Source organism: Nicotiana tomentosiformis, chromosome 1, assembly GCF_000390325.3.
Source record: "Nicotiana tomentosiformis chromosome 1, ASM39032v3, whole genome shotgun sequence".
Classification (NCBI taxonomy): domain Eukaryota; kingdom Viridiplantae; phylum Streptophyta; class Magnoliopsida; order Solanales; family Solanaceae; genus Nicotiana; species Nicotiana tomentosiformis.
In genome coordinates, this window is record NC_090812.1 from 40,364,057 (window position 1) to 40,378,107 (window position 14,051).

Below are 14,051 nucleotides of genomic sequence, written 5' to 3' on the forward strand. Positions count from 1 at the left end.
TTAGTTGATTTAATCCAATTTAATTTTGAAGATTAGTCAAATTGACTCTCAAACATGAAACATGACAACTAATTTGGGATGGGGGAGTGCTATTTTTTACACAAAAAAAGTTACTCTTAAAAAATATACTTCTAGAAATGAAGGATAATGAACAAGAACAGGAAAAGAAAAAGAAAGAAAAAAGAAAAGGAAAAGTCAATAAAAGAAAGGTGAAAGGAGAGAAATGGGGAATATTAGAATTTTAGAACAGTTTTCCCGCCCAAAAACAAAAAGCGAAAATCTCAGTACTTTTATAACGCCAAAAATCTTTTAAAGTTTTAACACAATAAATATACCCTAAATGTGAAAATTTGAAGAACATTAGCGATCTTCTTCTACTCAGTGATTGCCAGGGTTTTTCTCTTCTTCTGCTCAGTGATTGCTAGGGTTTTTCTTGTGAAGAATAGAGACAGACAATGTCATCAATGAGTGGTTCCTCTCCGCTTTCTCTTACTAAATCGGCCACTACTACTTGTGCCACTCTTCTTCAACAATTGCAGGTATTCAATTCAAACGCCTCCTCTTCTTCTTTTTCTTTTTCTTTTTATTTGTTTGAATGTGATTTTGAAAGTGATTTTTGGTCCTCTTTTCTTTTAAAAAAATTTCTTTTGGATACCTAGAGCTGAGTAAGATTGCGTTGTAGGGAGATACTATAGGGATAGTAAATTGTATTCTTGAGTATATTTATTCAACCAGTTTTTAGGTTCTTGTGCTTTCTATTCGTGTTTCCTTTTTTTTTTTTTTTTTTTTTTAAAAAAAAAGTGTGGGAGATACATTTGGATTTGTTGAGAATTAACCATAACTTCGTTGATTTAGTAAAAATGTATGTTTTAAAAATCAAATGGGTTTGTTCTTGTTGTTGCTTTCTTCTTTTTTCTCTCTTCTCTTTCTGGTATACGCACATACATACATATTTGCACTCACACACACACACACGCACATAAGGAGAAGATCTAAGATTTGTCGTAGATAAGAGTTGTATACGACAGGCTTGACCTTTGGGGTTTCAGTGGTATATGGTTGGATATACCAATAACCAGTGTCTTCTTGGTTCCACAAATGAAATTGAGAAGAATCGATAGTGAAGGAGAGTTCTTAAAGTAGAAATCTCTTGGTTGTTGGTTGAATGAATTGAATGTTTCAACAGTTTGTAAAAAATGTCTTTTGCCAGATTTAGGTTGATTTGTTATATTCTCTATGGGGTCCTGTTTGGCATCTTAGGTATGCATGTCGATAGCTTGGATATTCATGTATCTCTGCATTCTTGTTGCTCTATTCTTTATTAGTGTATCTGTGTCTGTAATTTTTTTTTAATGGAAGTCCATGTTTTCTTAATTGGAGAATGACACATTTTGTTCCTACTTTCTCACTTGTGTCAGTATCGACACCCATAAGAATATATGTTCTTTCTAGTTTATTTCATCTGCTGAATTTTCACTTATATTGTAGTAGAATCTAATCAAATAATCTTTTTTTTGTCTGAAGGAAATATGGGATGAGATTGGGGAGAGTGACAGCGAGAGGGACAAAAAGCTTCTTCAGGTTGAGCAGGAATGCCTTGACATTTACCGTAGAAATGTAGAGAAAGAGAGAAAATACAGAGCTGGATTGCATCAGTCATTAGCTGAGGCTGAGGCAGGAATTTCCAAACTTGTTTCTGCCCTTGGAGAACAAGCTTCTTTGCCATTGGTTTGTCCTTTGTTTCCTTAGAATTGTTAACCTTCCATTATTCAGGTTTAATATTTTTAACTTATAATTTACTTTTTTCCTTCCTTTTTAGTCTGAAAAGATGAAAGGCACCCTTAAGCAGAAATTGTCTGTCGTTGATCCTGTGTTAAAGGACATTAGGACAAAGAAACAAGAAAGGATTAAGGAATTCTTGAACATAGAAACGCAGATAGCGGTGATTTGTGCAGAAATAGCAGGAAATGACAGAGTAATTGGTCCCACAGATATTCAAGTAGATGAACAAGACCTGACAGCTAAGAGATTGGGAGAACTGAAGTCACATCTTCAGGAACTTCAGTCTGAAAAGGTTTCTCAACTGATTTTGCTGCCTCTAATTTTTACTGGATAGACAAATGACTTATCATTTCAATTCAATATGTTAACTTTCGTCCTTTTCTGCAGAAACTCCGTTTGCAACGAGTGAATAGCTATATGAGTGAAATTCATGAGCTTTCAGTTGTTATGTCACTTGATTTCAAGCAGATAATAGCTAATATCAATCCAAGCTTAGCGAATCATATGACTGTACAATCAAAGAGCATAAGCAATGAAACACTTGCTAGCTTGACCAGTGAAGTCATCTCACTAAAGCAATTGAAACAGCAACGGCTAGAAAGGGTGGGCGAATTATCAATCACAATCTTTCCAGTGTTTTGCACTTCACATTTAGTGGAATAGTCTCTCTAAAATGTATAGGGAGCAAAGTTGCAGGCTTGTTTTTAATTCGAATTGAATACACTTGCATGAATGCGTATCATATTAATGTACCTAGTGGTGCATTCACCTTCCTGTTTACAGCACTAAATTTGATAACGTGCAAGTACTGTTCCGTATCAGTCTCTAGTCACATGACATTTTGAAAATTGTATTGCTGTAACTCAAATTTCTGCTAAATTGCATGAAATGATTAACAAAATGGTACTTGCTACAAAATGTTAACAACTAAGAATTTAGATGGATAAGCATGACTGAGAATTGTTTGGAATTTGTTATTCTGCTTTAATGTCGTTAATTTCAGATTTAGACTACCCTATTTAGAATGCACTTGTTAATATTGATTCCATCAGCAGTCTAGCTGTTTATTTGATGGAACTTTATCCCTTTCCTTTAAATGATAAAGTCCTCTGTTTCTTGAAACCTGATTTCTGGAGAAGGTCCAATTTATTTTTGTTTATACATTGTGGTGATTGACGCTCGGTCATTTGGAACCTTCCCCCTTGTTTGATTTGGACATTAGACCCATGTTCCAGTTAGTACACCTGTTTTATGAAGTGTATAAAATGAACTATGGATATTACTACACACAAGATAGTATAACTTCGGTATTTCAAGGTCAAGAAAATGTTGGAAGCCAGTTTGGTTAATCTTTAGGGTATTTCTTGTCCCGTTTGGAAAACTAGATTAGCACTTAAATGTCTATACTGGCATACACTTAATGCTGATACATATATAAAACTTAACCTTATCAAACATGATGTTGATTCTTTTTCATTTTATTTTATTGGTGAAGCTTCAAGATCTTGGCAGCTCCCTAATAGAACTTTGGAACCTCATGGACATGCCAATGGAGGAACAACTGAAGTTTAACCATATTACTTCCTTAGTTTCTTCCTCTATTGATGAGGTATCTAAACAAGGATCTCTTGCCATTCACATTGTTGAGCAGGTACATTGAATCATTATTCCTTTCTCTTTTCTCATCTTAGTCTTTGGGGGATATGGGAAGAAATCTTGCGAAGATATTCTTCTGGTTTTCATTTCAGCTAACCTACTTTCTCTGCAGTCTCTTACTGCTTCTCATTTCTATCTTGGTAGGCTGAAGTGGAAGTTGAGCGTTTAAATGTTCTAAAGACCAGTAAGCTGAAGGAATTGATATTTAAGAGACAAAATGAGCTCGAGGAAATCTATAGGAGTGTTCATATGGATGTAGATAGTGAGACTGCACGCCAGATTTTAATCCAGCTTATGGAGTCTGGTACATTCAGTTTACTTTACCCTCGTTTCTGTTGTGTGACTTGATGGGCTTTAACTGCTTCTTTCTTAAAACAAAAGTTAATTTCTCTTAAAAAATAATTTTTCTCTTGAATTATTCCTGCTTTTTCTTTATTTTGTTTCAACTTTCAACTTATCGTTTGTTCTTCTATTGTTTAAATTATTTGTGCTGGGTTTTAAGTGAGAAAGCTGTTAAATTCATTTGGGATCTTTTAGCCGTGGTTTGTATGTTTTTTGGTAGAGGCAAGTTTGTGGGGGTGATTCTGAAAAGTAATGGTTGGTTTGGATTAGCTTTCATGTGTTGACAAGGGAAAGAATCTGCCATCTCTCAGTCTCGCCTGCTATAAATTGCATTTTGACTGTGTATTAGGCTCTTCACTTGGGAAAGAACAGTTAGTGTGAGATCTAAGTCCTCATGTTGGAGATGATATAGTCCTCGATGGCATGTTCTGCTCTTGCATATCCCATTTTGAACGGTCAACTCCGAAGAAACTTTTGTTGGTTATAGCTTGAATTAGCAGTCAAAATCTCTATCAGAAATAGATTGTCTCACAATAGATGAGAAGATTAAAATCTTCAAAGAACTATTTCCAGAGGTTCTGAAGGGCCTCTAAATGGGTGGTCAACTGCAACATGAGAAGATAGGGCATTAACCTATGGTCGATGTGAGGAGGCCTTACCTCTTAGATGGCCCAAGCAAGTCATTAAACTATTGGATGGATCCTCCTAACTGTAGTTACATACGGCTGAGTAGTGGACAGATGAGGGCAACAGTTCTAATTAAGCTGAAGCTTTTCAGAGCAAAGCAAGTCTACAAGGTGCCATTGCAGTTACTTAGTACTTAGGTCAAGAGTCCCGATCTTAGTAGCCTTTATTCCCCTCCTCGCAAGATGATATGTTTTTGTCCCTCATTTTTGCTCTCTTTTTCTCTCTCTTCATGAATGGCTCCTTATTATCTTTGGTGAAAGAATATATACGAAAATTGCTGGGAGAAAGTGGTACTGTCTACAACTTTGATACTAATGATTCAAAAGAGGACATGCACTTTTTTAGCTGAGTTGTGCTTTCATTCTCGGTTTCTGTTGAACTAGTTCAGTAACACACCAGCCCATACTCCGAAGCAGGAATACAAATGTTTCCAGGCCTCTTGCATCTTAGCATGTCTATTGTTATCATCAGTTGAATTGAAAGATAGATTTCATTATTAGTATTAGGTTTGCGTTCTCTTATACATTCTTTTATTATAATCCAATACAGGCAGTGATCTCTCTTATCTTCTTTCAAGCATGGATGATCAGGTGGTGAAAGCCAAAGAGCAAGCTGCTAGCAGGAAAGAAGTTTTGGATAAAGTGGAGAAATGGAAGCATGCATCTCAAGAGGAAAGCTGGCTTGATGAGTATGAAAAGGTATAACATTGACATAAATATAGGTGTTTACTTTTGCATTGTACTCAGTTATGAATCATATGGAGCACGTGTGCATAAAGGACACTAATGATGCATTTGAATTTACCTGTTTCATTTTCGTCTTTTTTTTTATCCTTTTTGCACCCATCCTTCAAACATTCTAAGATCCTTATATTGTAGGTCAACTTTATATCTTTCAAAGATATGTCATAATCTAATACCTGTTGCAAGCTACTTAGGGAAGTTTGGCATGTCAAGCTTAGTGTTGCCAAAAGTCTGCTTGTGAAGCTCAGTGCAGTGTGGAGTTGGTGCTTCGCCTCACTCTGAATGCGCTTCAGCATACACCGTGTACATTCACGAGCATGTCTTAAAAGAGGACGGACAACGCTAAATAATTAATATAGTTTTCAAAGCAATATCTTCATTACTAAGATTTGGATAAATATGTTAGGATTTTGGCATATGAAATTAGAAATTGAAACGGAAACTAGCAACTAATATGAATCATAATTTAAAAGTGTTTTGAACTTGATTGACATGGTTTAAAATTCATTCCACTTATTGCGGTGTTTCAATATTTTGGGTCGATATGATTATAGTTGTAGCAACAACAACATACCCAGTATTATCCCACACCGTGGGGTCTGGGGAGGGTAGTGTGTACGCAGACCTTACCCCTACCTTGTGAGGATAGGGAGGCTGTTTCCAATAGACCCTCGGCTCAGGAACATGATTATAGTTGTAGAACTAGCAATTTTTCTTCTTTTGGTTACATATAATTTTTGATTCTTTTTTTCATCTACGTCCTTTATTGACTTAAGCTAACACTTCAATTGTACTTTGTGCTTAAAGACCTGGTAAACAGATGGAATTATAAGCTTTTTATGATAACAGTGGTCAAGCTAGAAAAGTTACATAGGCATGTCTTGCTTGCTTTTTCTAAGTTGTTTGTGCTTATAGGCTGGTCGCAAATGCTGTGTTGTGCAGTCAAGTAGTGCTCATAATAGCTTATATCAATCAGTCTAATTATTCATTTCTGTAACTAAAAGTTGGACATTAGTTGGATGTGTCCCACAAATTGTTTTGGGTGCTCTCTGTGATACCCCAGATAAACTGACCCTTTCTGTGTTCCATGCTTCTTATGTTGGCATAAAATCTGAAACGTATGTGCAGTCTACAAAACTAGGTGATAACATGTTTACTCAATTTGCTCATCCCTTCATCTCTATCATTTACTTGAATCATGAGTCTTTACCTTTTCTTATTCCCTGGATGACTTGGCTAGTTTTAGTTCAGGCGTTTTGAGGGTGTAATAGTTCTGATGCTGTATAAGATACAGTTTGCAACTTGACTTCCCACTAAATCATGATTCACTTGTTCTAACTAACAGGATGAGAATCGTTTTAGTGCTGGGAAAGGTGTCCACATCAACCTGAAACGTGCAGAGAAAGCGCGGATTTTGGTCAGCAAAATACCATGTGAGCCTGTACTCATTTATCTCATGTGATGCACACCTCTTCCCTCGCCCTCTCCTGATCAACCACTATTAGTAGCTTCGTGAAGCCCTACTGTTCCCTTCTGGAGGATAATCCTATGCATAATTGTGGATCTATATTAATTACTTATACGAAGAAGCTTCTTGCTTTTGCTCGTTGTCCCATCGTTTTCCTTTTTTTATTTTCCTATCTTCAAATTTCTTCTCTTTTTCTGGTAATAAACATACTAGTTCACCCATTTCTCTTTGCATTCTTTTGGTCCATTGGGTTGGTTGTCTACTCTGGAAACTAAATATTCAATGTCAGAGAGTGCTTGGTACTTGAAGTTAAAGTACCATTCAGGTCTACTCATTTGGTTTTTCTTTTTATTGTTCCATGTTACTTGGTATATTATGTTAATTTCATTGATCAGTTAAGCCGTGCTCGTAGCCCTTATCTAAGGTGGTGATCACCCAGTATATTAATGAAGAACCTAGTAAATTTTAAGTTCAGGTCTATTCTCAGCACATTGTAAATTTTAATAATCTAAAGTATGTTTGAATATTCTTTCTATATCAGCAATTATCATATACTGACTGAAAAAACCTATAATGCAGCTCTTGTTGAAAACTTGACTGCCAAGGTAAAGGCCTGGGAGAAGGAGAAAGGAATGCCATTTTTGTATCACAAAGTGAGTTCAACATTTTCTTTGTTCAAGATGATATTATGTTGTGACAGTACCTTCAGACCATGACTGTTTTGTGTCTAGGCCCCTCTGTTGCATACTTTGGAAGAGTACATCATCTCGCGGCAGGAAAAACAAGAAGAGAAGCGTAGATCTCGGGTATCACTTTTTATTCTCTTGTCTGATACTTGTTTCTGAATCTTTTTGTTCAGACGTTAGAGAAGAACTACTCTTAGCTGAGCAAGGGTCTATCTCATCAACTTTGCATTGTTATGTTGTCTTGGTTGATTTTGATAGATAATTAGCACTTCTAGTTAAACTGTTGGATTTTTGTTGGTTGCTTTGTGATTGTGATTGTAGCAGCAGTATATGTTGTGTGAACTATCTATTAGTATGTATGCTTGAAACTGAATTGTGTTGGATGTTTCAACCGCGCATACCATTGTCAATATAGCACAGGAGTTAGATTTGGATGCTTGGATGATCAACTAGTGTATATATTTCAGGAACAAAAACGGCTCCAAGATCAATTTGCTGCAGAACAAGAAACAATCTACGGTTCAAAGTCTGCCAAGAAACCTCTGGGTAATGCTAACACAATACTTGGTACTCCAAATAGTCGTCGTGTATCTACACCTTCAGGTCGTTATGGTGCGTCCATAGGGAAGGAAAAGAGAGGGAGCGGTAATGTTGGTGCTGTAATACCTGTAAACTACGTAGCTCTTGCAAAAGATGATCAGAAATCTGGAGGATTAGACTGAAATTGTGACTTGTAGAAAGATCATACATTCTGCTGATTTTGCACAAACTAAGCCATTCGTCCTGTGTGGTAGTATAGCATATATTAGAATAAAAGGCCACGCATATTCATTATTCTTTTCCCATTTACAGAGGTTTTAGAAGTTCTGCTATGAACTGGGGCCTGAAATGCGTATATCTTGTTCATTTTCTTTGCAGAATTTTCTTATCAGATGTCTGGTAATTTGGCCTTACTGTTTGGACATAACTTTAACCAAATATTATTTGCAAATATTGAAACATTATTTACAAATTAGTGAATTTGAAGTTGAAAAACTGTTTGAGGAGTATTTCAAGTGAAATAATAGTTTTTAGTCACAGAATTTCAACTTATTTTCAAATGAAATTTATGTCCAAATGTAACAGCAATACAAAATTTGTTGCGAACTACATTATCCTTGCGAACTACATTGGATTGCTGATAATGCAGGTTCAGAGTTTGAAAACGAGAAATTGTACAAAAACCTATTTGATGAAAAAAGAATGTTAATAATGGGGAGTTATAAAGTAGCAGCTTATGCGCTTTGTGAATTTGTTTGCTTTTTCTAAAGTCAGCAAACTTTTGATGTAATTTGTGAGATATCGCTTCGCAAAAAGAAAAGAAGAAATCTTATTGCGAGATTATTACTACTATTCACTCATTTGATAACAACATACCCAATATATTCTTACATGTGGGATGGGGGAGGATAGTGTATACGTAGATACCCCAACCTAGTGAAGGTAGAGATGCTGTTTCCAATAGACACTCGGTTCAGAAAAGTGAGGAGGAGAAGAAGAAAAGGAGGGAGAAAAGAATAAGTAGTACCGGAAATATCATAACTTATTTTCTCCCTCAATATATACAATATAGTTGAATTGATTTAATTATCCGAATATCAGCTGTCATATTGATCAGTTCTCGAACTTTATGCGAGTCTCAGAAGTATAACATTACGATTTCGAGAGCTACACCTTTCACACAACTAACCAGAAACATTATAATTTTTTAATGAAGTTCTGGCTGATACTAAAATAAAAATAATTCAAAAGAAATTGGACTCCGGGCTGAAATTGTAGTAATAATTTGACTCTTCTTGTAACAACTAAGTCAAACAAATAAAGTACAACAAAAAAAAAAGAAAAAAAGAAGCACTTTTTCTGGGAAGTTACTGTATGCACCTGGCTTGTCCAATTCTTCCCCTTTGGGCTTTCTTTTACATGTCCACTGCAATTCGTTTATACAACTCCGCTGGCAATCTGGGAGTGGCATCAGCCTGTAATGGAGTCCTCATGTAGGTAACAAGCCCGGGGTTCTCACCCATATCAATCTCCTCTGGGCTCAATCCATTAGAAGGAGCCCAATGAAAATGGTGCAAAAGATGGCCCAACATAGAGGTGACCAAGTTGATACCCAATTGTGCCCCTGGACATACTCTTCTACCTGCACCAAATGGGAGTAGCCTAAAATCATGTCCCTTCATGTCCACATCTTCCTCAAGGAACCTCTCCGGTCTGAACTCCAATGGGTTTTTCCACACCTCGGGATCACGAGCAACTGCCCAGACGTTCACGTGCACGTTGGAGCCCTTGGGAATGTCGTAGCCACCAATCTTGACGTTGGCGTTGGCTCTGTGTGGGAGCATTAGAGGAGTTGGAGGGTGCAGCCTTAGTGCTTCCTTGGCCACGCATTGTATGTATGGGAGGCTGGGGAAGTCTGTTTCGTTCATCACACGCTCGTAGCCAACCACTCGGTCGAGCTCTTCTTGGGCCTTCTGCTGCACCCTTGGGTTCTTGATCACCTCAGCCATTGCCCATTCAACAGAGATTGCAGTTGTGTCCATTCCAGCTGTGATCATATCCTGCAATTTCAACGAGATCGGTTCAAAGTTCATCCCCAAAATGAAATAATAGATATTTCATTTGTCATTTTAGCTATTTTTGTGAATCAGAGCAATGCGAAGTGCCAAAAGACTGTATCTCATAGGAACGTGGCAACAATCATTTTAGCTCTTTTGTGAGGTAAGTGTATATTAATTTACTTACCCAAAGTAAGCCAATGAGAGTGTCTTCACTTAGGTCATATTTCTGTTGGAGGGTCAATAATGCATCAAAAAAGTGTTGCTTGGCTCCTCCACTTTGTTGGCGAGCAAGGGTGTGCTCCTCCATAATAGCTCGAGTGAGACGGTCTCTACGTGCTCCGTGCTTAGCAAAGGCGTCCTCGTCAATAGGGAACATCCAGCGAAGCCATGGGATGTGTTCGGCCATGGCAAGGGATGCTCCAAGCTTCAATCCATTAGCGACAATCGCCTTGAACTCGTTTCCTTGTTCATCCATCACACCTTCAAAGTTTACAAACCTCTTCCCAAAGGCAAGCCTTGTTATGTTATTAAAGGCCACTGCTCCAAGGTACTTCTTCACCAGCAGACTCTTCCCCACGTTATCTACACAAACACCATATTCTTAGGCATTTAATACCATATGCTTCACGGTTGAGTACTCAAGATTTTCATACTACTAGTTGTCCATAATATCATCTAATAGATAAGTAAAGGTAATTGTCCCATAAAAGTGTGATCAGCAGCCTAAAAAATAAAGCAAGATACCTGTTATAACGATTAAAATATATTAATAAGAAAAATTCTTTACATTGTAATGGTATCTATATCGTAATATAAAAAGGAGTAAGACACCAAATAATGATGCAACCATGATTTTTGCAGGGTGACCATAATGTCACGTGATCCTCACATGACACTGGCCAGACCAACTTAGCGATTATAGCGGGTCTTATTCAAAGTTTGGTGTAGCAGTATCAAGTAATATCATTAACCACCAAACACGTTTGCTAGTTAAGATGGTCACTATTCACCATTTCTTTTTCTTTTTGGAAAAAGTTAGGTTGATATTAGTCGACCGTCCATCTTAGTTGACCCATATCCAACAACCCCTATGGGTCCCAAATGAAAAAGAGAACCACCAAACATTCACCAAAAAACCTCAAACTCCTATAAAAGAAAGATAAGACTTATTTTCTTATCTACCTTCACGTACCTCAATACACTTTAAATACAATATACGGATAGTGTTTACGCAATTGGATCACCAAAAAGATAATAACATAGTTTCTCCATTTCAATTCACCAATATGTGGCAAGAAAAATGATCTATTTCCATAAGTAAAAATAATTTAACTTTATGCAATGATATATGTGACTCAATTTTCACCACAAGTTCAAAAGTGTATCTTTTCTTAAACTATGTACCCAATGGAGTGAATACCATTATTTGTAAAAAAGTAAAATTAGTTATGGCAAATTAGTTGTTAAATTAGGTTAAAATACACCACCAGTATAAACCTTTTTTGCATTGTCATATATATAAAATTAAATTCACGTGAATATATCGAGGAAATCTGCATAGAACGAATAATAATAAAATCTCAAATTCCACAAACAAAAGAAAGGAACAATGCTTTGTTGAATATTCTGTAACATCCAATCATGTATATTTTATTTTTATTTGATAAGTCCAATCAGGTATATTTTTAAAAGAGCTAGATATTAAACTTTTCAAAAGTAATTAATAGACATCATTCTTAACACATAATTTTTCAATAACTTACTCAAATTTAATAGGGTAATTTAAGGCATGAATAATCTTCATTCAAAAGTTAAGGCGTGGCCAATTTTTTTATATGGTTTCACTCGATAATGTGTCTGAGCATCATAGCAATTATAAACTTGATAAAAAAGAAATTATACCAACTGAAAATACATTGAACATTAAAAGAAGAGGAAGTCAAAATTTTAGTAAAAACATACCAGGATTAGTGCAATCTCTGTAAATGGACTCTACCATAGCAGTGACCTCATCTTCTCGAATGGGCCTAAGGGCTTCAAGCCTTTTAGGCGTAAAAAGCTCAATCGTACAAACCTTTCTAACCTTAACATAATGAGGCCCATAATCAGCCCAAATAAGATCCTGCCCGTCTCTGCTAAACTTGGCCGCCGATCGGCTCCTGTGCCGGTCAGCCAACTGCTGGTCCTTTTCTTTCAGAACTTCCTTGGCTAATTCCGAGCTGGAAACGACGACGTTCAGGGTCGACCCGAACCAAACCGAAATGATCGGTCCGTAAGTTTGGGCCCATTCGTAAAAGCATCGGAACCTGACGGGCTTTATCTGGTACAGGTTTCCGACGATGGGCCGTGGACTTGGGCCCGGAGGAAGCTTGAATCGGAGACGATAGTAAAGGTGATAAGCTATAAATGTGAAAATGAAAGCTAAAGGAATTGCAGCAGCTAAAGAAATAGCCATTGTTAGGGATATTTGAGGAAAAGAAGGGTAGCTGGTGTTATATAAGAACTGAGACAGTGGGAAAAGGAAGGAGAAGAGAGTTGGTGAAGGGTATTTTAGTCTTTTAAGGAAACGGTAGTTGGTGCTTTTGGTGAAGAGTATTATCTTGATTTTAGAATATGGAATCTTGTGAAATTTTGATTGGTGAGGAAAGTGTATTTCAACGGGTGAGTTTATCTATTAATTTATTTTTTAAAGTTTTTTCCCTCTTAAGCAAGATATACAATATCCTTAATTATTACGGTATTTCTCTAAAATACCTTTTATTCCTTTATTGAATGTTCCATTAATTAGAACAATAAGGTTGAAATTTGAAGAACAAAAATAGTAGTAAAAACTTTTTTATAACGTTAAATATGTTAAAATAAATTAAGTTTATTTAAAAGATCAATACTCCGTAATAGGGATTGGATGGAGTATTTCATAATACTGAAATATAAATAGGAAAAAATGCTAAAAATATCTAACACCTTCCGTAGTTTTCTTATTTTATCCATTATATTGGATTTGTAGTAATTTGTAAATATGCATTAGAAATCTCCTTAAAACATTATTTCGACAAACTCTGACTATGTCTCCATCGTTGCAAGTGCTATTTGAATTTGGGTAATATGTATTACCCTTCTCTTTGTCTTTCAATGCCAATCTTAGTGACATGTATGATGTTTTGAATATTTTATCTTCTATGATAATTTTTACGAACTTGTTATATCATGACGTTACTGTGGATGTTCTTGTTGTATATGACAAATTTTATTAAACAAAACAAATGCACTTAGTTCACATTCGATCAAGCTATTTAATTAAGCATCGTGTCTCCACGGTTAATATAAACATACAGCGCATAGCAAGGTTTAATTTACATGATGCCTAAGAATTCAAATTCATGATTTAACCTTGGATTTAAATGATGAATATAATTAGTGAGAATCATATAGCTGATTCATCTTATTTGAAACTCAGGTATACTTATTATTGTTGTAAAGACAAATGAGCTATACACGAGCAATGGCTGAGCTAGGGAGGCGGAAGGGTTCATCCGAACCCCCTTTCCTCAAAAATTACACTGTGTATGTGAGGTAAAAAAGTAATTTATCTATACGTATGAGATGTTGAATCCCCTAAGTTTCTTCATATATTTAACTTTTTTATTTTTTGAACTACTTTATAAAAATTCGGGTTCCGCCACACAAGAGCGCTAGCGCTAGTTGTTGGAAATACTAATGAAAGATTGGAAAACAATATGCCCGCCCATAGAACGATGTGGTTGGTAAAATGGACCCACCTTAAGTAGGTATCCAGTATGGAAGGTATAGCCAATGAAAGGTTTACAATTCTGTTTTTCCAAAGATGTGGGCAAACTCCACAAAAAAAAAAAAAGGGGGGGGGGGGGGGGGGGGGGTTGGGGGGTGAGAAAAATGGAAAGAAGTCGAGTATATTAAGAGATAAGCTGGGGTAGAACATATAGAATTGTTTTTACTGGTAAAACGGACCCACCTTAAGTGTATATGTAACAGTCACTAGTGGAGAGATCAGTACATACTACATAGGATTTACCTAAATAACATATATAGATAGACTCATACATAGATA

The 14,051-nt window shown here is 36.2% G+C and overlaps 2 protein-coding genes across 3 annotated transcripts; one reads left to right on the forward strand and one right to left on the reverse strand.

Annotated features, from left to right (window-relative positions):
• Positions 1–293: 293 nt before the first annotated feature.
• LOC104088296 (65-kDa microtubule-associated protein 5) lies at positions 294–8,284 on the forward strand. Of its 2 annotated transcripts, none has more exons than XM_018768132.3 (12): positions 294–539; positions 1,525–1,728; positions 1,820–2,074; positions 2,170–2,385; positions 3,278–3,433; positions 3,583–3,622; positions 3,698–3,742; positions 5,017–5,165; positions 6,556–6,643; positions 7,258–7,331; positions 7,410–7,484; positions 7,832–8,284. In XM_018768132.3, the coding sequence occupies exons 1-12, from the start codon at positions 456–458 to the stop codon at positions 8,084–8,086; spliced, it is 1,641 nt and encodes a 546-aa protein (XP_018623648.1). In that variant the 5' UTR covers positions 294–455; the 3' UTR covers positions 8,087–8,284. The 2 variants fall into 2 exon arrangements, with proteins under 2 accessions (XP_018623648.1, XP_018623647.1); XM_018768131.3 differs by having other exon boundaries at positions 327–377; positions 411–539; positions 3,583–3,742.
• Positions 8,285–9,167: 883 nt separating this feature from the next.
• On the reverse strand, positions 9,168–12,447 carry LOC104088297 (cytochrome P450 98A2-like). The gene is made up of 3 exons (XM_009592953.4): positions 11,927–12,447; positions 10,149–10,546; positions 9,168–9,964 (listed from the first exon to the last, which is right to left on the reverse strand). Exons 1-3 carry the CDS (start codon positions 12,417–12,419, stop codon positions 9,320–9,322), a joined length of 1,536 nt encoding a protein of 511 aa, XP_009591248.1. The 5' UTR covers positions 12,420–12,447; the 3' UTR covers positions 9,168–9,319.
• Positions 12,448–14,051: the final 1,604 nt, after the last annotated feature.